The 27,714-nt window shown below is 45.7% G+C and overlaps 1 protein-coding gene and 1 long non-coding RNA gene across 2 annotated transcripts in view; one reads left to right on the forward strand and one right to left on the reverse strand.

The window, feature by feature from the left end:
* Nucleotides 1-13,619, reverse strand: part of LOC142587518 (deoxyribonuclease-2-alpha-like) — a 35,402-nt gene extending 21,783 nt beyond the window's left edge. Inside the window, exon 1 of the mRNA XM_075698589.1 lies at nt 13,453-13,619. Coding sequence (XP_075554704.1) covers nt 13,453-13,575 — 123 coding nt within the window. The 5' untranslated portion in view covers nt 13,576-13,619. The remainder of the gene's footprint in view (nt 1-13,452) is intronic.
* Nucleotides 1-27,714, forward strand: part of LOC142587519 (uncharacterized) — a 231,365-nt gene that overhangs the window by 19,501 nt on the left and 184,150 nt on the right. The window lies entirely within an intron of this gene.

Below are 27,714 nucleotides of genomic sequence, written 5' to 3' on the forward strand. Positions count from 1 at the left end.
GTTTCAAGTTGACTGTGTATTACGTGGTATTTGGGAAATATTTCTCTTGGTTTCATCAGAAAGTTGAAGGTTTTATCGGTGCGCCCCTTGGGGAAATTGAAGTGTGGGGAAATTTGAAGCCATATATAGGATTACTGTGTTCGGCAGGAATGCCCGCCGCCCACCTCGGAGCCCAACCTGGGGACGTCACAGGATTAGAAAAATTCTATTCTGCGTACGCCAGCGGTACGTTCCCACTATAACCTAATATATATATATATATATATATATATATATATATATATATATATATATATATATATATATATATATATATATATATATATATACCCATGACTGGATATATTAGACAAGGTTAACCCTTGCTGCCAGGAAATAGGAAGTTAAAAGAAATCAACAGAAGACAGGAAAGATGGAAAAGTGGGAGAGAAAGACGAAGTTTGGAGATGAGAACAGGAAAAGGCGACTGCTGATTTCCTCCAGGTGGGTCAGTCTGGAGGTGCCGTCTACGTGAAGCAGAGGTCAAAGAGGTATGTTGCCTCCGCCAGGGGGCCTTGAAGGTCCAAACACCCGGCATCGGCTCAACCCCCAGGATCCCCTTTTCACCAGACACGGCTAAGCCGCGCACTGCTACACGCGAGAGGGTCCAGCCCTGGTGTGCTCGGGTACGTGGTGTCGCAACGCACCAAACGCCTGCTGAAGCAGACGCCCCTGCGTGGGCGCACGCAGAATGCCAGGCTCCAAAAAGGACAGACCAGCTGCGGCATAAGACATGCCACCTTGTGACTTTGAAGAATCGGTGTGAAACCCCGGGCAGCAGCACCTCGACCGAAGTTCAAGGGAGTGTATTCGAAGGTGCATTTCAGGAGATCGCTTTCTGACTTTAACAAATGGCATGTCACGTTCCACCAGCTGCCACTTTCACGGCGGTGACAGCTTCCTGGAAGCAGTAGATGGTGTTCTAGAAGTGGGGCACACGTTTCTTCACTGAGATTCCTAACAAACACTCACTAGGGTTCTCTCGTTGTGGGACGATTATTAAAAAGTGTCGCATAGGAAAAATAGTTTACACTTGTGTAACAAGGATGTTCTGGATTCTAGTTTACTTTCAGATATGTGAAGATAGAATATAACATCTGTAAACGGAGTGACGACTCGTTTGATTCTACGTATTGGCGATCTACATGGCTTGCCCTGAAAGCATCGCTCGCTAGGAGGATACCCAGGTAGTGCACAACGTCTAAGATAATTAGCGCACTTGGCGTTGCAGAATGATAAATTATAACACCATAGTAAAGGCGAGAGCAGACAAGAATCCTGCGCAAGTTCAGAAGGCATTTTCAAGTCCTTGCGCATTACGACGTGACCGTACCATCGTTATCTTGCCGTCTTGTTTCCATCAGGCGCGACAAAGAGTACCATGGAGAAGGTCTTGCGGAGGAGATAATTATGCTTTTGCCCACCGAAGGTGTTGCCATACCCAGAGGTCTCGCCCTAGTAACGCATGGGCAAACAGAAATACTGCTGACAAATTTCAGCAAGGAACGACGACACATTCCAAAAGGCGCAGCAGTTGCTTACCTCGATGAGATTGCGAAATTCCGCGAATACGTTGCATTACAACAGGGAGAGCGAGACGCTTCAGTACCGGTACCTGTTCTTGACGTGAGCGCGAGCTTATCACCAGCGGAAAGGCAGCGCCTTGTGGAACTGCTGCACTAGTTTCACGATTCCTTCTCGTCTGCATCCAGAGTCGGCCAGGCACCACTGACGAAGCACCGGATTACTACGGTGGAGGCAGCGAGACCAATCCGACAAAACCCAAACATTGTAGCACCAAAAAAATAAAACGCGAAGCGATCCAAGAGCAAGTTAAGAAAATGCTCAACGACGACGCTATGCAACCATCGAAAAGCCTGTGGGCATCGCCGACGGTGATGGTCAAAAAGAAAGACGGCAGCCTACGTTTTTTGTTTGTCGACGACCGTAAGCTGAACCGGGTAACATGCCCGCTACTTCTCGTCGATGGATCTAAACAGTGGCTATTGGGAAATCGAGGTCGACGAGAGAGACGAAGGAAAGACCGCTTTCGTAACGCCTGACGGCTTTACGAATTTAAGGTCCTGCCTTTCGGTTTATGCTCAGCTCCACCAAATCTTCAGCGACCCATGGACACCGTTCTATAAGAATTTAAGTGGTAGACATGCGTAGTATCCTTCGACGATCGACGTCATGGTTTTTTCGGAACTGTTCGAAGAACACTGGCAGTTTTACAAAGGATACGGTCCGCGGGCCTAACACTGTAAGCAGAAAAGTATCACTTTGGTTTCGTGGAACCCCAGTTCTTAGGTCATGTGAGCAATCAAGGCGTCCATCCTGACCCCGTCAAGGTCACGGCCATGGCAAAACTTCCAGCGCCAGAGATAAGAAGGCAGTGAGGCGTTTCCTAGGTCTCTGGGCGCATTACCGAAGATTTATTGCCAATTTTTCACATATAGCTTCGCCGTTAACGCACCTTTCAACCGAAGACGTTGCCTCCCTAGGGGGCGAAGAAGAACTAGAAGAGTTTAATAATCTCCGACAGGGCCTGCAAATGCCTCCTGTACTGGCTCACTTTGACACTGACGCTCCCACAATGATTCATAGGGACGCTAGCAACGAAGGTCTAGGCGCTGTGCTCGTGCAGTGGCAAGACTCAGCCGAGAGAATCATTGCAAACGCAAGCAGGACGCCCTCACGTACTGAATCTAATAATTAAACCACGGAAAAAGGAATGTTTTGTGGTGGTATGGGCAGTTATGAAGTTTCGTCCATATCTCTATCGCCATTCTTTCACTGTTGCCAGCGATCAACACTCTTTACAAGCGGACGAACGCAAAATTTCCAGGCGACGGCCTGCTCGACGCACTTTGGATGTATTCGCGGGCTTCTTTCATACTCAGAAAAACACTTTTATTTGGCTCGCAATAAGCAGCAGAGAGAGACAGGCCGCCATTGGAATCTGAACCTGGCAACGTTTAACGTTAGAACGCTATCTAGCGAGGCGAGTCTAGCAGTGTTATTGGAGGAATTAGAGGGTAGTAAATGGGATATAATAGGGCTCAGTGAGGTTAGAAGGACAAAAGAAGCATATACAGTGCTAAAAAGCGGGCATGTACTGTGTTACCGGGGCTTAGCAGAGAGACGAGAACTAGGAGTCGGATTCCTGATTAATAAGGAAATAGCTGGTAACATACAGGAATTCTATAGCATTAACGAGAGGGTGGCAGGTCTTGTTGTGAAGCTTAATAAGAGGTACAAATTGAAGGTGGTACAAGTCTATGCCCCTACATGCAGTCATGATGACCAGGAAGTCGAAAGCTTTTATGAAGACGTGGAATCGGCGATGGGTAAAGTCAAAACAAAATACACTATACTGATGGGCGACTTCAATGCCAGGGTAGGCAAGAAGCAGGCTGGAGACAAGTCAGTGGGGGAATATGGCATAGGCTCTAGGAATAGCAGAGGAGAATTATTAGTAGAGTTTGCAGAACAGAATAATATGCGGATAATGAACACCTTTTTCCGCAAGCGGGTTAGTCGAAAGTGGACGTGGAGGAGCCCGAATGGTGAGACTAGAAATGAAATCGACTTCATACTCTGCGCGAACCCTGGCATCATACAAGATGTAGACGTGCTCGGCAAGGTACGCTGCAGTGACCATAGAATGGTAAGAACTCGAATTAGCCTAGACTTGAGGAGGGAACGGAAGAAACTGGTACACAAGAAGCCAATCAATGAGTTAGCGGTAAGAGGGAAACTAGAGGAATTCCGGATCAAGCTACAGAACAGGTACTCGGCTTTAACTCAGGAAGAGGACCTTAGTGTTGCAGCAATGCACGACAATCTCATGGGCATCATTAAGGAGTGCGCAATAGAAGTCGGTGGTAACGCCGTTATACAGGAAACCAGTAAGCTATCGCAGGAGACGAAAGATCTGATCAAGAAACGCCAATGTATGAAAGCCTCTAACCCTACAGCTAGAATAGAACTGGCAGAACTTTCTAAGTTAATCAACAAGCGTAAGACAGCGGACATCAGAAACTATAATATGGATAGAATTGAACAGGCTCTCAGGAACGGAGGAAGCCTAAAAACAGTGAAGAAGAAACTAGGAATAGCCAAGAATCAGACGTGTGCGTTAAGAGACAAAGCCCGCAATATCGTTACCAATATGGATGAGATAGTTCAAGTGGCTGAGGAGTTCTATAGAGATTTATACAGTACCAGTGGTACCCACGACGATAGTGGAAGAGAGAATAGCCTAGAGGAATTCGAAATCCCACAGGTAACGCCAGAAGAAGTATAGAAAGCCTTAGGAGCTATGCAAAGGGGGAAGGCAGCTGGGGAGGATCAGGTAACAGCAGATTTGTTGAAGGATGGTGGTCAGATTGTTCTAGAGAAACTGGCCACCCTGTATACGCAATGCCTCATAACCTCGAGCGTACCGGAATCTTGGAAGAACGCTAACATAATCCTAATCCATAAGAAAGGGGACGCCAAAGACTTGAAAAATTATAGACCGATCAGCTTACTGTCCGTTGCCTACAAAGTATTTACTAAGGTAATCGCAAATAGAATCAGGAACACCTTAGACTTCTGTCAACCAAAGGACCAGGCAGGATTCCGTAAAAGCTACTCAACAATAGACCATATTCACACTGTCAATCAAGTGATAGAGAAATATGCAGAATATAACCAACCCTTATATATAGCTTTCATTGATTACGAGAAAGCGTTTGATTCAGTCGAAACCTCAGCAGTCATGGAGGCATTACGGAATCAGGGTGTAGATGAGCCATATGTAAAAATACTGGAAGATATCTATAGCGGCTCCACAGCCACCGTAGTCCTCCACAAAGAAAGTAACAAAATCCCTATAAAGAAAGGCGTCAGACAGGGAGATACGATATCTCCAATGCTATTCACAGCATGTTTACAGGATGTATTCAGAGGCCTGGAGTGGGAAGAATTGGGGATAAAAGTTGATGGAGAATACCTTAGCAACTTACGATTCGCTGATGATATTGCCTTGCTTAGTAACTCAGGAGACCAATTGCAATGCATGCTCACTGACCTGGAGAGGCAAAGCAGAAGGGTGGGTCTGAAAATTAATTTGCAGAAAACTAAAGTATTGTTTAACAGTCTCGGAAGAGAACAGCAGTTTACGATAGGTAGCGAAGCACTGGAAGTGGTAAGGGAATACATCTACTTAGGGCAGGTAGTGACCACGGATCCGGATCATGAGACTGAAATAACCAGAAGAATAAGAATGGGCTGGGGTGCGTTTGGCAGGCATTCTCAAATCATGAACAGCAGGTTACCACTATCCCTCAAAAGGAAAGTGTATAACAGCTGTGTGTTACCAGTACTCACATATGGGGCAGAAACCTGGAGGCTTACGAAAAGGGTTCTGCTGAAATTGAGGACGACGCAACGAGCTATGGAAAGAAGAATGATGGGTGTAACGTTAAGGGATAAGAAAAGAGCAGATTGGGTGAGGCAACAAACGCGGGTAAACGACATCTTAGTTGAAATCAAGAAAAAGAAATGGGCATGGGCAGGACATGTAATGAGGAGGGAAGATAACCGATGGTCATTAAGGGTTACGGACTGGATTCCAAGGGAAGGGAAGCGTAGCAGGGGGCGGCAGAAAGTTAGGTGGGCGGATGAAATTAAGATGTTTGCAGGGACAACATGGCCACAATTAGTACATGACCGGGGTAGTTGGAGAAGTATGGGAGAGGCCTTTGCCCTGCAGTGGGCGTAACTAGGCTGATGATGATGATGATGAAGCAGCAGAAAGCTGTATCGGGAGCTTTCCATGTCGCTCTACAATTTTCGCATTGACTCTTTTCATGTAATTATAATATTTGAGAAGGTGATTAATTATTTAAGACTAATTATCTAATTAGGCGGCATCCAAAAAATAATTTCCGTATCTTTAAGCGACGGTAAACAAGGTTAGTTTGGTTTTGTCCAGCTATATGACGTTAGCATATTTTTGAACCCTGGCTCAAATTAGCTAAGACACCCCACATGCGCCACAGCATCATCTATATTAAAAGAGGCACTATTACTTAAATACGTTACTTAAATACGTTACTTCTCGGAAAAATTCCCAGTTGGCTGAGTCAACCTCCCATCGGGGAACGTGTGGCGACGATGCATATTGTTTTGTTAGGCTTAACATAATTTGGAAGTGGTCGCTGCCACTCAAGGTACGGCGTTAGTCTACTTTACACTATGCTTATATCTATAGAGGAGTATGTGTTATGTGCCACGCTGTGACACGCTGGCGCTTTCGTATTAAGCATGCGTGCTCCTGAGGAAAAGTTAAGGTCTCCGATTAAGCGACCTCGCGCATCGCAACGAGAGTCTCCCAGCAAAGTGTTATGTGCGTTTAAATCTCCGACAACTATGTATGGCGCCGGAAGTTCGTCTATGTAATTTTTGAAATTCGCTTTTACGAAGTTGATGATTGGGAGCGATGTATATAGAGCGGATAGTGACCAGCTTGTCACACAACACCCCTCGGAAAACAACTGCCTTTAGGAGCTAACAAAGTTTCAATTCCCGGCAGGCAACCCCCTGTCGACTATGATAGCCACACCACCGGACGATGTAAAAGCGTTGTCTCGATCTTTACGAAAAACAGCATATTGTAGGAGAACATTAACTTTCGTGGCGTTTAAGTATGTCTCCTGAACACACATCACCTTCGGATTACATTTTTATGGGAGTTCTCTGATGTAATCGAGGTTATGGAGGAGATTGCTGATATTCCATTGAAATATTTGTGCGTCCACGTTGAATGTTTCTTTTGTACTGGTTGCTTACAAAAGAAAAAATCACCGCCCGAGCACTACGCACACATGGTTAACCATCGAAGCTGAAACGTGCGGCCCCGGTGTTTGTCACTGGGTTAATCCCGACGGTTCATTAAGCCACCGCTTGGTAGCATGCCGGATCCTCGGTACCAAGTTGCTGTTTGCGCTCGGCTGTACGAGCCAGTTCTTGCACCCCAGGCAGCAGAATCGGCACGGCGTAGACGAGTTCGTTCCCGGTTCTGCTCGTGGCGTTGCTGATCGAAAGCGGCCTGCTCTTTAGCAGTACGTATGACGCGTGGCCTACCCATCTCGAAGCCGGACAGAAACTGCTGCAAGCGCGCACGGCTGCGATGGAGAGGAACTATGTCACTACTGGCGCAGCTAATCCAACACCACCTCGATAGCACAAGGCCTTTTCGCTCCGGTCTATGACGTCATTTTACCTGGCCCGACTGCCATAGAATCTAGTTGGGATGCTCCCGAGTAGGCAACAGTAATTTTGACGTCACCGCTTTCGTCACGCCAACCTTCTCAATGGAAATTGTGGGCCAGGTGGCGTGACGTCAGCCTGGCCACCTGGCCCACAATTTCCATTGAGAAGGTTGGCGTGACGTCATGGATTGGAGTAAACAGGCCTTGTGCAATCTAGGTGGCATTGGCGAATCACGTTCCTCTTTTTCTCTTTCTTTCCCTCTCTCTCTCTCTCTCTCTCTCTCTTTCGTGTATGTGCATGGGGTTGCGCCGGAGGCGTTTTCGGCGTACAGGTGACCGACAGACGGACGGAAGGATGGACGGACGAATAGGCTAGCCATATACAGCTTCGATGTAAATGAGTTTTGCAGCGCCTTGATGCGAGGTTTGTCTTTTTTTTTTAGCAGTCGAGAGAATCGCGCCGCTCTTTGGCTGCTAAGGGCACCGTCAGAATGGCTGTTGTGTCCAGGACTTCTTCCGAGGCACTGGACACGCGCTCTATCGAGCGGTTTGCTTGGCTTGAGCGCCTCGTCTGGGGAGACGAGACTATGGAAGTCACCAACGCGGAAGTTGATGGCCCCTTCTTCTAGGACGTGAGAGCTGTGCTAGTTGCAGCAGCCAAGGGGGCGGATGGCGTCACCGCCGGCCCACTTTGGACAGGACAGTTGCCGGAGGCCGTTGCGGCGCTACCCTCTGACGCGTCACTTCGGCAAAACTCACTTTATGCAGGTAGGACACCCGCCTGACTGCTTCCTTGGATGCGATATTTTTTTCACTTTGATTGTCAGAATTTATTTTTATTATTTCCATGATGGGCACGACCGCGATTGCGCGGCATGTTCCCCATCACAGTTCACGCAGTGGAGAGACCTTTCACACAATTCAGTGGAGCGATCATGAGCACTGCATTTAGCGGAAGTTTGGCGGCCTCGGCAGTTCTGTGAACTGTGGCCAAATCGCTGGCATTTGAAATATCGCAGAGGGTTTCGGACATATGGTCTGACCCGGGGCTTTACATAACATAACCAAAAGTAAGTATTAGGTGCTTTGTGTTGGTCTGTTTTCCGTCTTTCCGTAGCAGAATTTTCTTAACATTGATTGCGGTTTGCTCGCTCCAGCCTTCTAATAGTTAAACTTCTGTGAGCTCCATCAGGTCATCATCGCAAACAACACCACGGGTGGTGCACATCACGCGATGCGGGGTCATTGTCGTCGCGTAAGCGCGGAGAGACCCTAGCGCTACCAGTGCTAAGCGTCAGCTTCCCAATAAATGATGTGTTTTTATTGCTCATAATTGCAGTTAAGCGGTGCCTTCTGCTAGTCATATTCTTCCACTAGACACACCAACCCGAAAGTCCACGTTTGTCCCTCAGGGAAAGCCTCAAATGATCTGTGTGTGATTACTGAGCGCGGAATGGAATTTGTGCTGTCTATCAATATGCTGAAGCGCGTTGCGCCGCGGCGTAGCGTCAGAGAAAACATTAAACATCTTGTTAAGAGAACGTTTATTTGTTTAATAATAAAATATTTCGCAAGAATTTTGTATTATTAGTACAAAGCGCAAAGTAGGGAGCTATCAGAGCTATCGGCAAACCTCGTTGATATGCGTGTATTTCTACCTGATTCCGCGCACTACTTTAAAGCGGAGCTTACCCCAAATTACAAAACAAACATATGGAACGCGAGAAGTTGTTCCTTCACTGGTTATTAAAGCAACTGTCCAAATCTCTTAAGCTACTCGTGTACTTAACCTGTATTAGAGCGAAAATAGGGGCCATTTCAAAATAGAATAATCCGCCAAAATAAGGAAGTGTAAGGAAAGCCTCTACGTAGAATTTAATCTGGTATTCCCAAACAGATTGTATTAGCAAAAGTTGAAGGCTGCTTGAATTGCCTGCATTACCCCAATGCTCAAAATCGGGGAGACTTATTTGTTTTCTTGCTGTTCAAAAGCTGCTTGAATGTCAATGCCATACTGCATATTGTTTTGAAGGTGTCTTATGCATTGGAAATATCTCCTAGCTCTTTTATGACCTTACCTCATTACGAACAATGGAATAAAACTGTTTGCCTGTGCAAGTCCCAGAATCCGAACATTGTACAATGTTAGAAGAGACGACATTAAATCATTAAGACAGAGACAATAAAAATGTGCCTAAGTGCAAGTACAGGCTGAACACACTTGTCTAGTGATTGAGTGGAGTGCTGCGGACTGCGCCAGCGTGCGTAGCTGCTACCTCGTGGGAAGTGCTCGATTCGATTTATGTTTCCCCTGTAACCCATGCACCCGGCAAGCGGAACGAGCACGAGTCATCTCACTGCCGTGTCGGCCTGTGCTTATTTTCCAATAGATGGCGGCCAATTTGGCCGAAGTGCAATTCCATCTCTATATGCACTTAGCAATCGTGTGCATATTATTATACGCATGCGCTTGTATCATGTTCTGATTCTTTTGTACTTGCTGTGATGCAAGTGTTTTTCTTTATATTGCACCGCCGTCAGCTAATTAACTTCGTGCTGAAATGTACAAAATGTGGCTACTCAGCAATGGCCATGATACCCAACAGTATCGACCGAAAATGCGAGGCAGATCAGAGTGTCCTAGAATGGAGGAGTGAGTCCATCGGCCGCCTTGGCAAGCGCCGAGGCTGCTGCAGAAACTTGGGAAACTCTTAAGCTTCACCTTTAAGAGTAGAGAGCGATAGCACTCAAGCGTGCCTGATTGCTTCTCATGCTTCCTGGCAACTTCAGCTTACGCAACCACACAGTTTGGCGGGAAACTCCTGCGGCGTACGCCATGCACGAATGCGAGCTTTCTGCATTGCTTTTTTGCCTTCCCTAGCACGGACAGCTCTGCCGCTGCTGCGGAGGCGAGTGCCATCTAGGGGTGCTGCAAGGAACCCAACGGCGCGCGCCACACAGTGAGTGGTAGAAAAGTTTCTGTCACGCTCAACGCCGGATCTTCTGGGCAACGGGTCCCTTAAAGCTTTTCCCTTAGAGAACACTGTAATTGCGGCGGCGCTGCTGCCGCCTTATCCTGAAGCTGCGGCTCTTTCGGCAGCGCCCACTCGCTGGGCGAGCTCACGGCCCGAGTAGCTGTCGTCTGCCCGACGCGCCGTCGTTTACAACGTCTCCGACGCTCTTTCGCATTTTATTGACTACAGGTCGGTGGGGAATAAAACCAGTGTTTCCGCCACCGAGTATAAAAGCTAGATGCAGCAGAGTGAAGCGCTTGCCAAAGCTCCTTGCAGCTGCGGTAAGGTCTCCGATGCGACAAGCGTCCGCCGGGGGCGCGCGTCCGCTAATTCAGGTGAAGGCGACGGTAGCGCCACCAACTTTGTAACAAAAAAGAAAATCTCAGCGCGGAACCGGTGCTGTACACACTCCCAATATGTAGTACACTCTAATGCAAATTCAATGCACTTGCCGGAATCTACATGAGGTGAAGTTCTGATGGAACAGCCAATTAAATTTTATGAAACTAGCTGGAATGTGTACAGTACTTATTTTCATCATATGCAATACGGACTCCTCTACAGTGTTTGCGTATGCATCGCACAGGTCACAACATTACTGTCATGTATATATATGTGGGGGAACTCACTCAAGAGTCAGCTTACTAAGACTTGGACGAAACCATCAGGCTAAGTTCGTGTGAGCCAGGCTGAGTCGAATTTTGGCCGAGTCTGAGTACGCGTGAGGTATGGCTGACTATAGCTTTGTGGGGTGTGCGCACACCTGCCATTGATCCACATCAAAGAACAAATCAATCAGTAGCTGCATCTCACAGCCTAGCAGAAAGATACACAAATGTCATGCTGTTCTTGTATATCTCGCAAGTTGCATGCTACTTTAAATATACAGGCAGTAATAACAAAATATGTGTATATGAGTTTATGTTGTGATGCATGTAAGTGCAAACTCATGAGCAACTGAGATATAACGGTTGGGCGGGCATGGAGGAGCGAAATGGCGGACACAGCGCTAAACGTATCCTTTCGTGCCTAGTCTTTCCCAGTCAGCAAGTCATTGTCAGTGGTGTCTGTCGATCCTTTAGTGAGCCACGATCACAATAATTCCTGCCGACAATAGATGATCAGTGGCTGCGTCACTGCGTTGAGCTACATTTTGTGGCGTTCTCTGAACGTCTGCGAATTTCAACAGACGATGATAGAACTCGGAAGACGCTTAAGAGGAAGCTTTAGCTAAATACATGTAAAATGAGAATTCGTTTCTCTCGTCAACCACTGCACCAAATTTCACGAGGTTTGTTGCATTTCAAAGAAAAATTTGAACTAGTGACTGTTGGTTTTGAATTTTTGAGTTAGGTCGTCAATTATTTATTATAATTGGCGAAAATTGAAAATTTTCAAGAAACGGAACTATCAAGTTTACAACTCTGTAACTCAACAACGAAGCTAAGCTAAACTAAGCTAAACTAAGCTAAATGACCTAAAGCTTCTTCTTAAGAGGAAACTTTAGCTCGGGCCCAACTTCGACGCGGCCTACTCAAATACAAGTACAACGCAAAAGCGTTTTTCTGAGATAACCCTTGGGCCGATATTTATGAAATTTGTTGCATTTCAGAGAGAAGGTTAAATTTTAGTGTCTGTTGGAAGCGGAATTTCTATTTTTGTCCTGACTTTTCTTAAAAAGATTTTCAAATATTTGACTGTTCGAAAGAAATAGAAGCATAAAGTTTACAAGTCCATAGCTCTGCATCAAGAACAGTTCTGTAACGACATCCATTAGACCATTCAAAGCGGATAAATTTGATATGTCATTTTACATGTTACGTGAATTTGTTACGTTGGACACAAGGGTTCTGCAAAACTTGTATTTCCCTATTACTAATTTTTTTTTTTACATTCATGTGTAACATATCAATTTTGTCTGCTTTAGATGTACTATTAAATACAGTTCACGGAATTGTATTATAATTTTTCGTTGTTGAGTTGGAGTTGTAAACTTGATAGTTTCGTTTTCGAGAATTTTCGATTTTTGCCAATTTATAATAAAAATTTGACAATCTAACTCAAAAATTCGAAACAGCAGTCACTAGATGTTAAGCTTTTCTTTTAAATGCAACAAACCTCGTCAAATTTGGTGCTGTGGTTGCCGAGAAAAACGAATTCTTCTTTTACATGTATTTAGATAGGAGCACCCGAGCTAAAGCTTCCCCTTAAGCTTTGCCTTTAAGAGCAGGACGCGGTAGCACTGAAGGGTCCCTGACTGCTTCTCACGCTTCCCGGCAACTGCAGCTTAGGCAGCCGTAATCTTTCCGGGAGATGCTTGCGGCGAACTCCGTGCATGAAGGCGATCTTCTGCTTCTTTCTTTTTCTGTACCCCGCACGGACTGTACCGCCTACAGATGCGGGGAAGTGAGCGCCATATGGTGGTGCTGCAAGGAACCGAGCAGCGCGCGCCGCTCTGGTATTGGTGGAAAGGCGGCGCATGCCGTGGTGTTATTGGTAGAAAATTTCCGCTCACAGTCAACGCACGGTTGAAGCCGGATTTTCTGCGCAACGGGGCCCTTAAAGCTATCGCATCGAAAGCGACCATGGTAAGAGGGCTATTATGTTTTTAGAACAGAGATGCCAACAAATGTATGAGTGCTGTTTTGGTAGCCGTCCGATCACGTCAGATTTATAGTGTGACCTCAGTAACGTAAAATTCTTGAAGATATGATGATTACGATAAGGTGTCTAAGATAAAAGGGACATACGCTGTTAAAAAGTGGGCGAGCTGGAATATAATAGGCGACGTAGGTTATGAGGAGCGTCATATATGAGTGGATTGATGTATCTGATTACCATTGGAGGAATTAATTTTATTCATGGTCAGTTCAGGCTTCAAAACCTGTTTTTTGTCCTAAGACCTATGTGCAAGCCGCTTCTACGAGCGATTGGTTTCACAAGATAATTTTGGAACCTCTTATCGCAAAGAAATATGCCAAGTTGTCTCCCCGCCATCACCATCATTTAATATATACAAAAAAGGACCTTGAAAAACGACTTCGATTTATTCCTGTAAGTTCATAATTATCTGGTACCCGGCTGTAGATGCGTGATGTTTAATTGCTCAGATTTTTTAAAAATAATAAAACACTTACTTTTTTCGTAGAATCATACAACGGCGCCAGTGTTTCCTTAACAGGATTCAATTTTTTCGCGTAAATATCTTTGTCCAACAAGATCCACTCCGAATTGTTTGAACTACTGTCGTAATATGCCATCTCGCCACCTAAAAGTGACCTTGTATTTTTGTTATCATCGTTAGTTTTTGGCAGCTTGTAAATTACGAACCTGTAAAGCAGCATATGTAAACCCACCTTCAAAATTATTCAAGCAAATTCTGATGGTTGCCAAGCTAATTCAAGGGTCTCATAACAAGTCACTTTATCTACACCAGAAAAAGAAGGAATTCCTGGAAAAAGAAGCAATAAATCTTTGTTATGTATGTGCTTTCCACGAGCATTTCCAACGATAAATGCAAGGCATGATGCGAAAGGTGGTCTAATTATATCTGCTCTACAAAGGTCTTCGAGCACTGGTGTAAAATAAAACACGTGATAGCTGTATATTATGTACAGAGTAGATTAGGGAGTCACATTTTTGCACGTGAAACGCTACCGTATTCGAACGGCAGGAAAAGCGCAGCCATTCAAGTCTAGACAACAACTCTATGCTTATGTGTCTTGCCTGCGATCAATGGCCAAGATGAACTTCACATTTAAATGGTCCTGTGAAATGTTCCTTCGTGAAGTGGCAAGGACGACCACTCCAACGGTTCTTATACGACGCACAACCCATTTTATCGTGTTTCTTCCACGCAACCACTTCAAACACTGGTTTCATAAGCTCTTTCACTGGTAAAAGACGTTAGATTTATGCGTGAACGTTTTTCCGTGGTATGAACCCTGAGGCTCTATAACGTGAAACTATTCCAGTCTTTTTATTTAAATCTCCTGACGTCAAATTTACGTAACCGCCGACGCGTTGCAGCGGGCGGTGAGCCGCAGCGTTGTCTGAACAACCCAATAAAACGCTCTCCTTGTTTATAGGCGGTCACTTTTGTTCGCTTTCAAAACGAATAACATCGCCTACATTGAGTGGCTTTTCCTAATTGGCTGACGAAGGGAGAGGAGCACGTTAAAGAGGAGAGGGTTTTCATGGGGCCAAGCTTGCGCATTCAAGTAGATAGCCGGATGAAGAGGGTAGTGCCGGCGTGTGCGATTGCCCCCCTTCCCCTTGGGTTTTTGTGGCTGGTCGAAAACCGCGGCGGCGTGCAACGGAAGGGTAAGAATGCCACTAAAACGGATCCTCAGCAAAGAAGCGTTAGCATAGTGCCGAAAGGGCTCTCGGTAACGTTATCCGGCCAGATGTATTATAGGCAAATAAACCCATTATCTCCGGCAGGTGCGAGTAGCCAGTGCTTGAGCGATCGGCAGGCAGCCATCTTCTATTCCTGTCGGAACGAGACAGTGGTCCCTATAACGCAAAGTTATTCCTAACTTTTACATTCCGATTCTGCTATCAGTTCTCCAGATTGGTGAAATAATTTTAGGGCCAACCCCGCTTCGCCTGTCTCTCACGCCACGTCAAGAAAACCGCGAAAACTCCCAATCTAACATGATGTGTGCACACTGTTTATACCTGCTTAGACCAAATGAAAGAAAAATAATTATTTCTCATTTGACGTCTTTTTCGCCATAGTACTCTGCCGTTGGTCCAACTTTTTCGGGCTGCACCCACTTCGCCTCTCTGTTACGCGATATCATAAAACCACAAAAACTTCTAGCGTCAAAGTCACGTGTACGCGTTAAACACGCATTAGTACGCCGAAAAAATCTGAATTTTTTTTTTATGAATAGCCGGAAGCTGCCCCGTTCCGAAAGGAATAGAGGCTGGCTCCCCACCGATTGCTCTGGCATTAGCTACTGAGAGTGGCCGCGAGGCATGGATTTATATGCGTATAATAAACCTTTTTCCGTTGTACTGCATCGTTATCGAGCCCTTTCGGCATGTATCCGACATCACTTTGCCAACTATTCTTTGCTTAGAGTCTGTTCTGGTGGCATATTTAACGTTCCGCCGCTCGCCACCGCGGTTTTCGACCATCCACCGCAAGCTAAGTAAGTCGAAGCGGATCAATCGCAGACGCCGGCACCAGCTCGTTCAGTCGGTTATATATTTTCACTGTTGGCCTCGGCACCAGTGGTGGTGCGACCATCAAACCCCTCCGTACTTGAGCTTCCATCTCGCCTCTTTTCAGCCAATTTGATAAGGAAATCCTAATGCAGGCAATGCTATTGGCTTTGAAAGAAAAAAAACGACCTCCAATAAACAAGGAGTGCGTTTCGTTGGGCTTTTCAAAAAGCGCTGTGACTTGCCGCCCGATGGTTGCGTCAGTGGTTACGTAATATGATGTCAGGAAATTCGAATAAAAACAGATTGGAATATTTTCACGTCATAGGGCCCAGTATCCGGATATTCAGAAAAAAATCAGTTTTGCTCGGCATATTAATGCATTTTTAACGAGTACACGTCACTTGGACGCGGTGAGCTTTCGCGGCTTTGTGACGTCGCGTGATAGACAGACAAAGTGGGAGCAACCCTAAAAGTTTTGACCAATAGCAGAGGGCTAATGGCGAAAGGGCGTCGAATCACAAATAACAATTTTTTCTTTTGTTTGCTCTGATCATGCATCATCAGTGTGTACACGTGATATCAGAAGAGCAAGCAGTCGCCGTTGTCGTGACGTCGCGTCACAGACAGGCGAAGTGGGGGTGACCCAAAAAATGTTTTTTATCACGAAGGGCTGATTGCCGATTCGGAACAGAAAAGTTTGAAATAGCTTAACGTTATAGCGACCCTGAGTTCTTTAAACAATGGGGCTACGACGATTGGATTATATTTAAAACATGATAGATTACTACTGTGGGGAGTATGAAAGAAAGTTGCGTGTCAGGTCAGCTGAAACCCAGCGATGGCTGATACACGAGTGCCAACATCGAAAAGAAAGTGTAAATTGGTGGTCTATTAAGAATAAGCTGTAGCCTGGAGTCACCTCCGATTTCCCTATTCGAAACACGTGAAACGTAGACATGGTCCCATTAGACAACCGCCCAGAAAGTTCAAATAAACTTTGCTACGCTTGAAAAGAAAGGCTACATTTTGATTTCAGACCATGTATTTTTTACGAAAATTACCGAAAACTGTCAAGTTTAAAACCAATAAACGGGACGTTTGGAAATGCGTAACTATGCACGCAAAACAAAGATACTGCAGTTCTGTGAACAGCATCTGCGACAGCATGACTCAGGACCATAACAGGGAGAGTGTAAGAGTAGCGCTGAAGATTAATATGCAGAACACAAAGATAATGATAAATAACCGGACAAGGAAACATGAGTTCAACATCTCAAGTCAGTCTTTACAGTCTGTGAAGGAATACGTTTACCTAGGTCAACTAATCACGGGGAGCCCTGGCCATCAGAAGGAAATTCACAGAAGAATAAAAATGGGTTGGATCGCATACGGCAGACATCGTGAGCTCCTTGCTGGGAGCTTACCGTTGTCACTGAAAAGGAAAGTATACAATCAGTGCATTTTACCGGTGCTGACATATGGCGCAGAGACTTGGAGACTGAAGACGAAGCTTGAGAACAAGTTAAAGGGACACTAAAGGTTACCAGAAACTCATGTTAAAGTGGTAGAGCAATGTTCTAGAACGTCTCAGGCGTTAATATAATCGCGAACAGAACTTTAGTAACCGAGAAATTGAGGTAAATGCACGACACGATTTGAGACCCCACAGCGACATTCCGGTACTAGCCCGATGACGAAAGGACTCCTCATAATTTGTGTTACTAATACTCAACTACTCGTATTAAAAATATCATTTCATTCGATTATAAGACGGAAAAAAATGCTACTTGTCTACGTCTATTCGATTCTAAGAAAAAATAGCATTTTGACGTTACCCTTCAGTAATATGGGTGTTCGAAAGGTTTCGTTTTCGCTCGACTCTGCGCGCTCGACTCTGCGCCGCGCACGCTTTCGAGTTTCAGTAGTTTCGTTATCGCGTGGTGCTGCGAGGGTTCTGCTGGCTCGCGAAACTTTCATTTGGAACAAGCAGCGAGAATGCCACGTCCATGTGATGTCGTGGGAAGCCCTCGTTGCTTTCCCGCTCGGGAGAGCCGGTGTCGAGGCCGCCGTCGTAGTACGCAACGACGCCGGCAGTGCGAGCCCTCGGCAGCAGGTCGCGCTCGTCGGTCCTCAAATCGCTGAAGTTGTGCCCACCATCGCGAGCCAATCTGTCGGTGTCAGGGTCCATTGCGACGAGCGTCGAAGTTAGCGTCATAGAATGAAGTACCAGCTTATGGGCGTCTTGCGCTGGAGTTTGAGGTATAGTAGCGGCGCCTGGTGGCGGTGCGGGAAACGACATCTGGGTCGTGCCAGCTTGGGCCGTATTGAGCCCTGGCTGTGGCGAAGCACGTTTCTAGGCCGAGTTTTGCGTCGTTTCGCACATTTTTATGCCCTGTTGCTAGTGCGAAACGGCTCGTCGCTTCTCATAGACCACGCCGACCACGCTGCGAGCTCGCCGCAGCCTATAGTTTGACGAAAACAGACTCTCTGTGTGCCGTGGGACGTAATGTGGGACGTAATTCGTTTCTCCTTCCGCTAGCCACCATACTCCCGCTTTCGCTCTGCTCTCGGCTCTGTCTTGGCTCTGTTTCTGGCCGCGCGTTCGCGTTTTGCGCAGAAAAGCCGTAGCGCCGTCTGCGGACGCCGTTCTACTCACCGATTGCGCAACGTCACTATGAGACCATGATGTCAGTACTCCTCGATCGGAGGGCGGGCGATTTGAACTACGCTAGAGGTACGCGGACGCTTCAGAACGCATTTTCTCTTAAAATAAGTCTCTCCTTGGCACGAAACAAGCGTTTCGAGGTTTCTGTGATGGTATTTCAACAGTCCACGTTGACTTAATAGTAACCTTTAGTGTCCCTTTAAGGGCCGCTCAGAGAGCGATGGAAGGAAGAATGCTAGGCATAACTTTAAGAGGCACAAAGAGAGCTGTTTTAATCAGAGAGCAAACGGGTATAGACGATATTTTAATCGACATTAAGAGAAAAAAATGGCGCTGGGCAGGTCATGTAATGCTCAGATTAGATAACCGTTCGACCATGAGGGTGACAGAATGCGTACCAAGAGAAGGGAAGCGCAGTAGAGGACGGCAAAAGACCAGGTGGTGCGACCAAATTAGGAAATTTGTTGGTGCTCGTTGGAATCGGTTGGCGCAGGACAGGGGTAATTGGAGATCGTAGGGAGAGGCCTTCGTCCTGCATTGGACATAAAATAGGCTAATGATGATGATGATGATGTATCAAGCATCAGTATTGTCCTTTTTAGATGTCCTAATTTTAACCAGCGTGGATATTTCCTCGTCCTTATTGTTACTGAGTTACACTGTATAAAATTCGGTTTAGAACAACTGAGCGTGCAAGAAGTTGGTGGGAGTTCATCGAACACAAAACACAAGATATATACTTGTCCTCTTCGTTCCTTCTCCTGTCTGTCTGTTCATGCCTCTTTTTCGGGAACATGAAAACTTGTCAGCATTTCCTTTTTCAATTTTTCTGATTTCGGCAATTACTGTGAAAACAATTTACGTCAAAAATAAAATCTTTGCGACCTACAGTGACCGGAGCAATTTTTTTCAGATCCAACTAACCTCATCAGGTTTGCTGCAGTGGATATATATGGATATATATGTATATATGCAGGTGATCCCGACGTAGGCGCTCTCTACAGTGCGTGTAGTGTCAGCAGAATGAAGTCGGCATCTGACGGACCCGATCAACCCGCTTTCATTTCCCTGTAGGCCCATATTACCGTTGCCATTCGCGGTGGGCATTCTCAGAGCAGTCATAGTTATCGCTACGCTCGATCACGTCACCCGTTTCTCTGATGCTTAAAGTTGTTATCACACCTAGCTGCCGAAGGAATGATACTTGCATTGTAGTGATGCAGATGGACAGGGTGTGCTACCGATTAACCTGAGAGCACCTATCATATATCAGGAATCATATATGCAAAAACCGCTTTGTTTTTGACAGTGGCTCCCGCGAGTTGCTCGACATTGGGTTTCAGGCTATTGCATACCTGCTCCTGCGTTCCTTTTCACAGCGCTGATTATAGTATGCATTGCTTAGGCAGCTAAGTTTCTGCCAAAATGTTCAAAAATATGAACTTTGCTTCTATCTTTTTGCCTCAACAACTATTTCCGAGGAACAAATTAACAGCTGAAAGAGACGATTCTGCACCGCACGCTGCACAGTCACATACAACAACATGGGTAAAACACGTTGGAGGGCTAGTAGGTCTAGATTCATAATAGTGCAATCGCGACCGGACAAGAACAGAGAAACAGATGCACACACAAGATTCGGTCACGCTTGCACATTGTATCATGAATACGATAAGAGTGATAATAGTTGCAGCTTTATGTTTCATTTGTTAATATTTCTACCACGATCTGCTTCAATGTTGCGTACAGTCTTCTGTGACTAAATTGCAATTGGCGATTCAGACACCATCAATAAACAATCGCACACAATCGGGGCGAACGAGCTTCATATGCTTTCGAAAATTAGGCAACCGTCAAAAAGACTGGCTTGAAACTTTTCATAGCAGTTTTTTAGCCTCGGATGTGTTCCTGAATTTGAACAAAAGAAGGACCTCCTGTGTGGGCGTTCACTAATTCTCTGAAATACCACCAAGGCCCTTTAATTTGAGAAAAGTCAGTGATGGTAGGCGAACAAACGGGTTCTTTTTTTCGCTTATAGTACCATAGACGTCCTAGGCAGGTAGCCCATCCCCTATCACGTGACGTTTACAAAGCAATCAAACTAGAGTCCACGTATCGTCCGAACCGACGGACAACCTTGGTTTCTAATCTCAATGACAAAATGGCGTGTTTATTTGGTGGCAGTGCAGTGAAACGCATTATATATCTTTCTCTAAGCCCTTACTCATTTGACACTGTGCAATTTGAGGTTGACGCGGAAAATGTCACTTCACTCACGAACCCCTTCTGTCAAGGTAATTGCAAGATGCCTTATCATGTTTTCCAATATCGAGTTCGCTCTAGCCAGCTCCTGGCCCCTGATGTCACTTTATCCAAATTGAAGTTATTTTGGTTAGCCTAATGAGATGTTTTTTCGGTAAAAAATTTTGTCACATTTCCACAGAGCAGCATAAAAAGAAATTGCAAGTGGTAGAATATAAATTATTACTTTCTTGAAAATATTCACGTAAAGCCCACGTTTCAAGGCGCAGCTTGGCGGGTAATAGTTTTGCGAGTCTTAGTTTTAAAATAAACATGATATGTTGACAGAAAAGTATATTCAAGACAATGCATGACGTATTTACCCTGTATTTGACCCAGCTGCCTACCTGTTTTCCTAGCATGATAGTGTTCATCGCACTGTTTCACAAATGTCGTCCGTGAAGTGCGAGATTTAGCCCTAACTCGAGGAACGAAACTACTCCGTGTCAAGAACTGAGTTCCTAACACAATTTATTGCCTTTAAGAATAATCTGAGCCGTATAACGCACCAGAGCTGTTCTCAGTCCTCCATCGCCTGTAGCGTGACGCTGGAGGCGGGGTGGTATTAAGCAAGTTTAATTACCATGGATATACCAGCGCTGCAGCACAAGTCTTCGCCTCTTCTACCCACTAATATATATATATATATATTTCTCGCCGAATTTGTTCAAATGGTGTATTAAATTGCATTACTGCCAAAAGTACTTAATAGCCAGGTTGTATCGACAGCTTCGTTTGTTACCAAATATGCAGCCAGCTGACTTCCCTCGTATATCGCCAGTTGCGTGACGTTGTTGTAGATAATAAGTTGAGGCCAGTTTATAGGGAAATCGTGCTTTCGCAATATGTCGAAACAAAACAATGCTCCCTGTACATGCGCATTTGGTCGCAATGAACCTTATGGCAAAAAAGGGCTGGGTTGCCTCTAAGAAAAATTAAATTATGGGGTTTTACTTGCCAAAACCACTTCCTGATTCTGAGGCACGCCGTAGTGGGGGACTCCGGAAATTTCGACCACCTGGGGTTCTTTAACGTGCACCTAAATCTATCTACACGGGTGTTTTCGCATTTCGCCCCCATCGAAATGCGGCCGCCGTCGCTGCGATTCGTTCCCTCGACCTCGTGCTTTAGCAGCCTAACACCATAGCCACTAAGCTACCACGGCGGGTACTGGGTTGCCTCTGCAACGAAGAATCAGAATTTTATGGCAATATAACGCTTCACCAATTCAACGTATACAAAACTAAATTTTACTAGAATATTTCTTCCTTTATGGAAGAGACTTGCCAACTCATGTGGTCTCGGAAACTTGAGAGCGAAAATCGGATGTCCGGGTCAAGCTACCATCACATAGCGGTCACGCGCGAGGCGCCTTAACGGAGTCGCCCAGCTGATGACCCATACGAGATGACGTCACAGACGCTTCGCGTAGCTAATAGCGTTTTATTAGCGCTAGAATATAGGACTGTAGTGGCGGTACTACTAGGGCAGGTAGTAAGAGTTGGCACCGCTTACATTGCGGCTGCCGACTGACTGATGACAATAACCTAACCGCGATTATTCCGTTGTGTCTACAATCACACGAGACACTTTCAAAATCCGGATTGAATTTCTCCCTCACTATTGGCTACCTCCTGCTGCTCGCAGAAAGAACCAATGGCGATCGATGAATCTGGTTTCAATCAAGCTTGATCGCTGTCGATAGTGCGCCGTTTGTCACAGAATTATTGCGAGAAGTACAGCAGAAGGTCTATTGTTTTAGTAGTCATGATACGATGGCTAAAAAGTAATCTGGTCGAACATGCGCCCGTAAGCAATTGGGTCTAAGGAAAACAAATTGCCTGATAAAATCTGACCAGCGTTAACTGACCGTGTTTGTTTCGGTAGCGCGAAAACATGAGGGTAAAACACTTGAACTCATAAGACATGCGCTATTCTAAAAAAAATTATATTTTGTTGATAACAATAGCAACTGGAAACTCAATCGTTTAAAATCCAAGCGACAATCTCACAGCATCAGCACGTTCGATATCGGAAACGTATGATACCGAAACTAAGTAATAATTCACTCCAAATCACCCATCGTTCTGTCTTTTCGTTGATCATGTTACTAGCAGAAAGGCCTACGGTTGCGTAGTGGCTATTTCGTTCTTAGAATGAAAGAACTGGTCAAGCATGGCAGTGGGTTAATCCCGCTACCACGTTCATCCCGTTACCACGCTACGAAGGCGGCATCTCCATTGGAACGAAATGCAAGAAACATGAAAATAAAATAAAATAAAACGTCTCACTACCGCGCACTCAATGCAACGTAGCAAAACGTGAAGCGGTCACAATTAGAATGTTGAGCCATCCCTTACGGCTTATTTCAGTGTCCCTACATTGCTTTAGGGTGTTAAAGTCCGTAAATGAATCAAAATAAGAAGAGACATTGGTTAACAAGTAACGTCATTGTACCTGCCGTTTTGCCGTGTTACACACACTCGGGTTGAATTACGCGCCCCGCCATCACAAGTGAACAATAAACTTGTGACGTTTGTAGAAACATCGATCTTCTTGCAGCTATTTTGCTTGGTATCTGGATACAGCTAGATTAATGACGTTGCACTACAAACAGAGCTCATATGTTTGTCGCTGAAGTATGTAGAGAATTCTCAAAATCCACATGCACACATTGTGGATGACGCTTACCGCAAGCTGAGACTCTGGTTAAACATCTATTTCACATTAGGGAGAGAGTTGTTCCCGGTACTGCGGTCTCATAATTTACCAGAGCTAGGCTTTTCTCATGTCGAAGTATTTGGACAGCCGATATACATTACAGAAGTAAAATGTTAGTGTCTTTTTTATGTTCACGTTCCGCAGTTTTCTCCAAGTCGTAATAGCGAAGGTATTTTCCTCCAGAATATAATCGAATGTTTGCCCGTGGATAAAAGATGTCACAAGGCGCATTGCTTTAATTGTAGTTGCACGAATACGTTCTTTAAAAAAAAAACGGTACTAATACTTTTCAGCAATCCATAAAAGCTAAGTTAGAATAGGCATCGCATTAGTATGAAAGAAACAATTGCTTACCAGTCTACAGCCTTGCCGTGTGAATTCTTGCATGATACATTGGAAGCACGGGCTCCAGATATAGCACCTAAGCAAGCCCCGATGAGAAGCAGACGCACAGCGTTGCAAAAGTGAACCATCGGTCTAACTGGGACAGGAAATTTGGACATTTTGTAAGCAATTCGCTGGATAAATATCTTTTTTGTTGTATGCGCCACGAACGCTACGGTCTAACGGCGTGACCAGCACCTGCATGCTGAATACCCAGCTCCGCTCTCTAAGAACCGATCTATAGACGTTTGCTCCTGACACATACCTGCGTCTTCAGTCATGTTTCTTTTTTACTACCAGCTGGCAAAGAGGGTGGAAGCACACGAAGCAGCATTGACGACATTCACGACATCTGCGATCATCACAAAGAGCGCGACGTCATAGTATTTCGGCCTTGATGTGTTTGTTGTACAAAAAATATTGGTGTCGTTTACAGAAGCCCTACTATTGTCCTTTAATCACCGGCAGCTCAGGTCAAAAGAAAATAAGAGGCTGGATTCCCAAGAGATATGCGTCGCTCCGCTTCTCAAGTAAACAAAGTGACACTGAAAGTCAAGTGCGTCAGACTCGTGCTCTTGTCACGGTCACGGAAACAGCGAAAAACATAAACAAGGGTGACGGCTGACCTGTACATTACAGGGACCGGCGAAGAGTCGCGTGGCGCACATGTGTCTGCAGAGAAGGGTCGCTGAAAGGTTACAACACGATGGTAGGAAATTCGGAGATATGTCGACAAAAAGTGACTTCACAGAAATATTAGCGTGCTCACAATTCGCAACTGCGTTCACCCACCACCGCTGGAAACGAGGCACAGCAAGAGGCCGCTAAATGTGAAAATCTTACCGCTGCACCGAAAAAAAAAATTATATGTGCTAGAGCAGCGAACGTGGATAAATTTACATTAAAATGCAGCATGTCCTCGCCATGCCACCTGACAATTACGTGCCTGACATATTACGTTTCCGGCATAGTAAAATATCTGTTGTTTTCACTTCACTGGGCTTCTGGATGAGAATTTATGCCCATCGGCTCCAAGGCAGGGTCAGCTGAGGAGCGAGCGAAGAGCTTCTGGCTTTTAATCGCTTGCTAACACAGGCATGGAAGTACAATACTTCCGCTCACCAGTGATTTTCAAATGAACTGCAGTGGATTAAGCATTGCGAAGCTAGTGCCGCTGGCAACTTCGATACACGCGCACACCAAGTACGCACCACAGTGTGTGGTATGCCCCGCAGCTTTTCTGTTTATGGCGTTCTCTGTACGGTTCCTGCTTTTTGCGCACATTGGCAGTCAGCGTCAAGTTAGGCAAGAGTGCATATAGGTGTATGCGAATCTGCAGTCAAAATATCTACGTCCGCTATTTGGGTAAGTGGCACGGCAGCGAGACTAGTGTTCTCAAGGTCCTTCGTTTCGGTAAATGAACAGTGAAATGCTGCTCTTTGGGTTGTGTTCCCAAAGGCGGGATGTCTTCTCTTTACGTGACCCTCGTGCCAACGTCGGCTGTTGTTTGAAAAGACACTTTGCCGCAATCCAAGTATTGCTCTGGACTGACACTCTGTAGGTACACGAAACTCTTCATTACGACCTCGTAACTTAGCGCCTTATATGTCTTGCTCTCTTTCTCGCTCACGATTTATATGTCTTGTCGATTGCTTAGCCGGATCCGGATGGGTTAACGGTGCCTTCCGTTGATTACCTTCGCTAGGATTTTCATTGTAGTGGTGAGGTTACGATGAGTAGAATTTTCAAGTGTTGTCTTTGTTTGTGCCACCGTCCGTAGCACTTGCCTTTTCGTAGCTAGTTGGTATGAAGCTGGTGTTATTTTCTTCACTTTGGCAATTGGGGAAAGCTGCTGTATTTTGGACAAAACGTACGCCGCATCATTGCCAGAAAGCAGCCCTTGCAATCTGCTAAAGTAGCGACAAATGGGCTATGCATGCATTTTGTGAGCCTCTAACCACATTCAGCAAACACTGATTATGATGGCAAATTAACTGTTCAACTCCCCGGCAATACCAATGTTGAGCAATTTGGATGGTTCGCGTGGACTTGGCCATTGTGGAATCACGCGTACTGGCAAGCCGCTGTTCACTTGGCATGTCACAGTACGTGACTCGAGGGTGTTCAAATTTTTGGGCACGGCTTTGCTAGGACTGAAAGCTAGTGTTATTGATAAGGCATTGCATGTTGTTTCCAGACACTCGTAAAATTCAGAGAGTTTGGAATCTTCGACGCATAGCTTCACTATATCTTCGGTGCTTAACAGAGGTTCTCGGGCACATTTAATCATGAAAATGTAACCAGCTCCGCTCGGCCATCCGAAACTGAAGCCAGCTGCAGCTAGCAGAAATGGCTCGTCTTGTCATGACTCGTTTCCACGTCCAACCGTTCCTATCGTAGGCGCTCGAAATTACGCACCAGCAATGCATTCGCGCTGAGAGAATTGCTGCTGAATTTTTTACCAGCTGCACATTATTCTGCGAAGGGAATGCTCCTCTGAAGAATGAGTGCAAGCTCACCAACGATGGATACACCTTCCGATTCTTTGTTGTCTTGTTCAGGGAAGTTCATTTTCTCATTTCTGGATGTCCTTGAAGCAAACGCAACCAGTACTTCCTGACCATTTCTGCCGATTGGGGCAAGAGCCTACAAACGGTGCTTCAAGAATCCAAAAGCGCATTTCTCTTAGGAAGTCGCTGCAATAAATCTCTCACTCGATATATATAGATGTTCTTAATTGACACCCTTATGAAGAAAGTGCCGTCTGATCCAGGGACGTAGCCATCAGGGGCCTGTGGGGCTTCAGCGCCCCCCCCCCGAAATTTTTTTCGTGCTGTCCAAGCACCGCCGACCAAAGCAACCCCTGGCGCCGGAAATAATTCTGGATGTTGTCTAGAATCTCTTTTTTACGCTCGAAAAAACATTTCACCGCGAGCATTGGGAACTCGGGCGTGATTTTGCGACAACGCCCATGTACCAGGAGTTACATAACGCAAGCAGCCCCATCCGAACACAAAGTTTCAAGGGCGTTTTGATGGCGAACGGGCTTGCCGCGGCATCTCGCGGAGGCCGCGGAATCTACGGAGCGCATGGATGTCAAACTCCGAATATTTATGGGTATAAAGTTCTGATAAATTTTTGATGTGAAACGTGCACTGGCATTTCCAAAGTTGTGCTTTCTATTTTCATTTGCGGAACTTTGTTGGTTTAATGCTGTTATAAACATTTGACGCCTAAGATGTATAGATCTTTTAAATGTCGTACATCGGAACATACAACAAGGCAAGCCAAATCAACACACTATCAGACAAGTTGACAAAGCGCGCAGCGAAGTCCGATGAGACGAAGCGTTGAAGTGGTTCATTTGTGGCCCCGTCTCCCACAAAAAATATCAAGATTTTTTTTCACCTACTCCAAAGCAGCCATGTCAAGACACTAAAGCCAGCAAAGGTAGCTGTGTTCTTATTTATTTTTTCTACTTTGACTTTTATTTACGAGGACACATTGAGCCTTTTCAATTTTTGCGTTCTCGCTACCTTAACCGCAGGCTGCCAGGGCCAGCCAGAGCGCATGCGTTTTTCTCATGTTGCCCCGACCATCGTGCGGCGTAGTTCGGTGCGCGCTCGGTTTTCTCTGGCCGAGTGGATTTTCACCTAGCGGAGTTTTGTACGTTTTCTGGCTAGCAGACGAGAAAAGGGAACAATGGTCACTCGCCGCCATCTCTGGGGGGACTCGACGGATTGCACCGCGTTTGCTTGAGAGCAACATCTCCGGGAAGTCTTGTCTAGCCGGTGTAGGACACCCAGCAGTACACCCATGGTTCTCGGTGGACCAAACGTCTCACGTTTTCTTCGATATTCCTTCGGTAGCCACATTAGGGGCCCAAAAGAGGCATTCAATTGTGGAGATACTTCGCGTTTCTTCATTTCGGTGCCCCCCCCCGCCCCCCCAAAGAAGGAAGAAAAACGGACATTGTTGTGGCGCAGCGAATTATCGCATGGTGAAAGTTCGATTTCGTTACTTCTTTTGCGGGAAGGAAAGCGATGTGCCACGGGACGCTTCATTTGCCGGATACTCTTACTATACTATTCAATTACACGGACGCTACGGGCGCATTTCTGTCGTCGCCGTCGCCCTCACGTTCCATGTAAAG

Source organism: Dermacentor variabilis, chromosome 7 (assembly GCF_050947875.1).
Source record: "Dermacentor variabilis isolate Ectoservices chromosome 7, ASM5094787v1, whole genome shotgun sequence".
Classification (NCBI taxonomy): Eukaryota; Metazoa; Arthropoda; class Arachnida; order Ixodida; family Ixodidae; genus Dermacentor; species Dermacentor variabilis.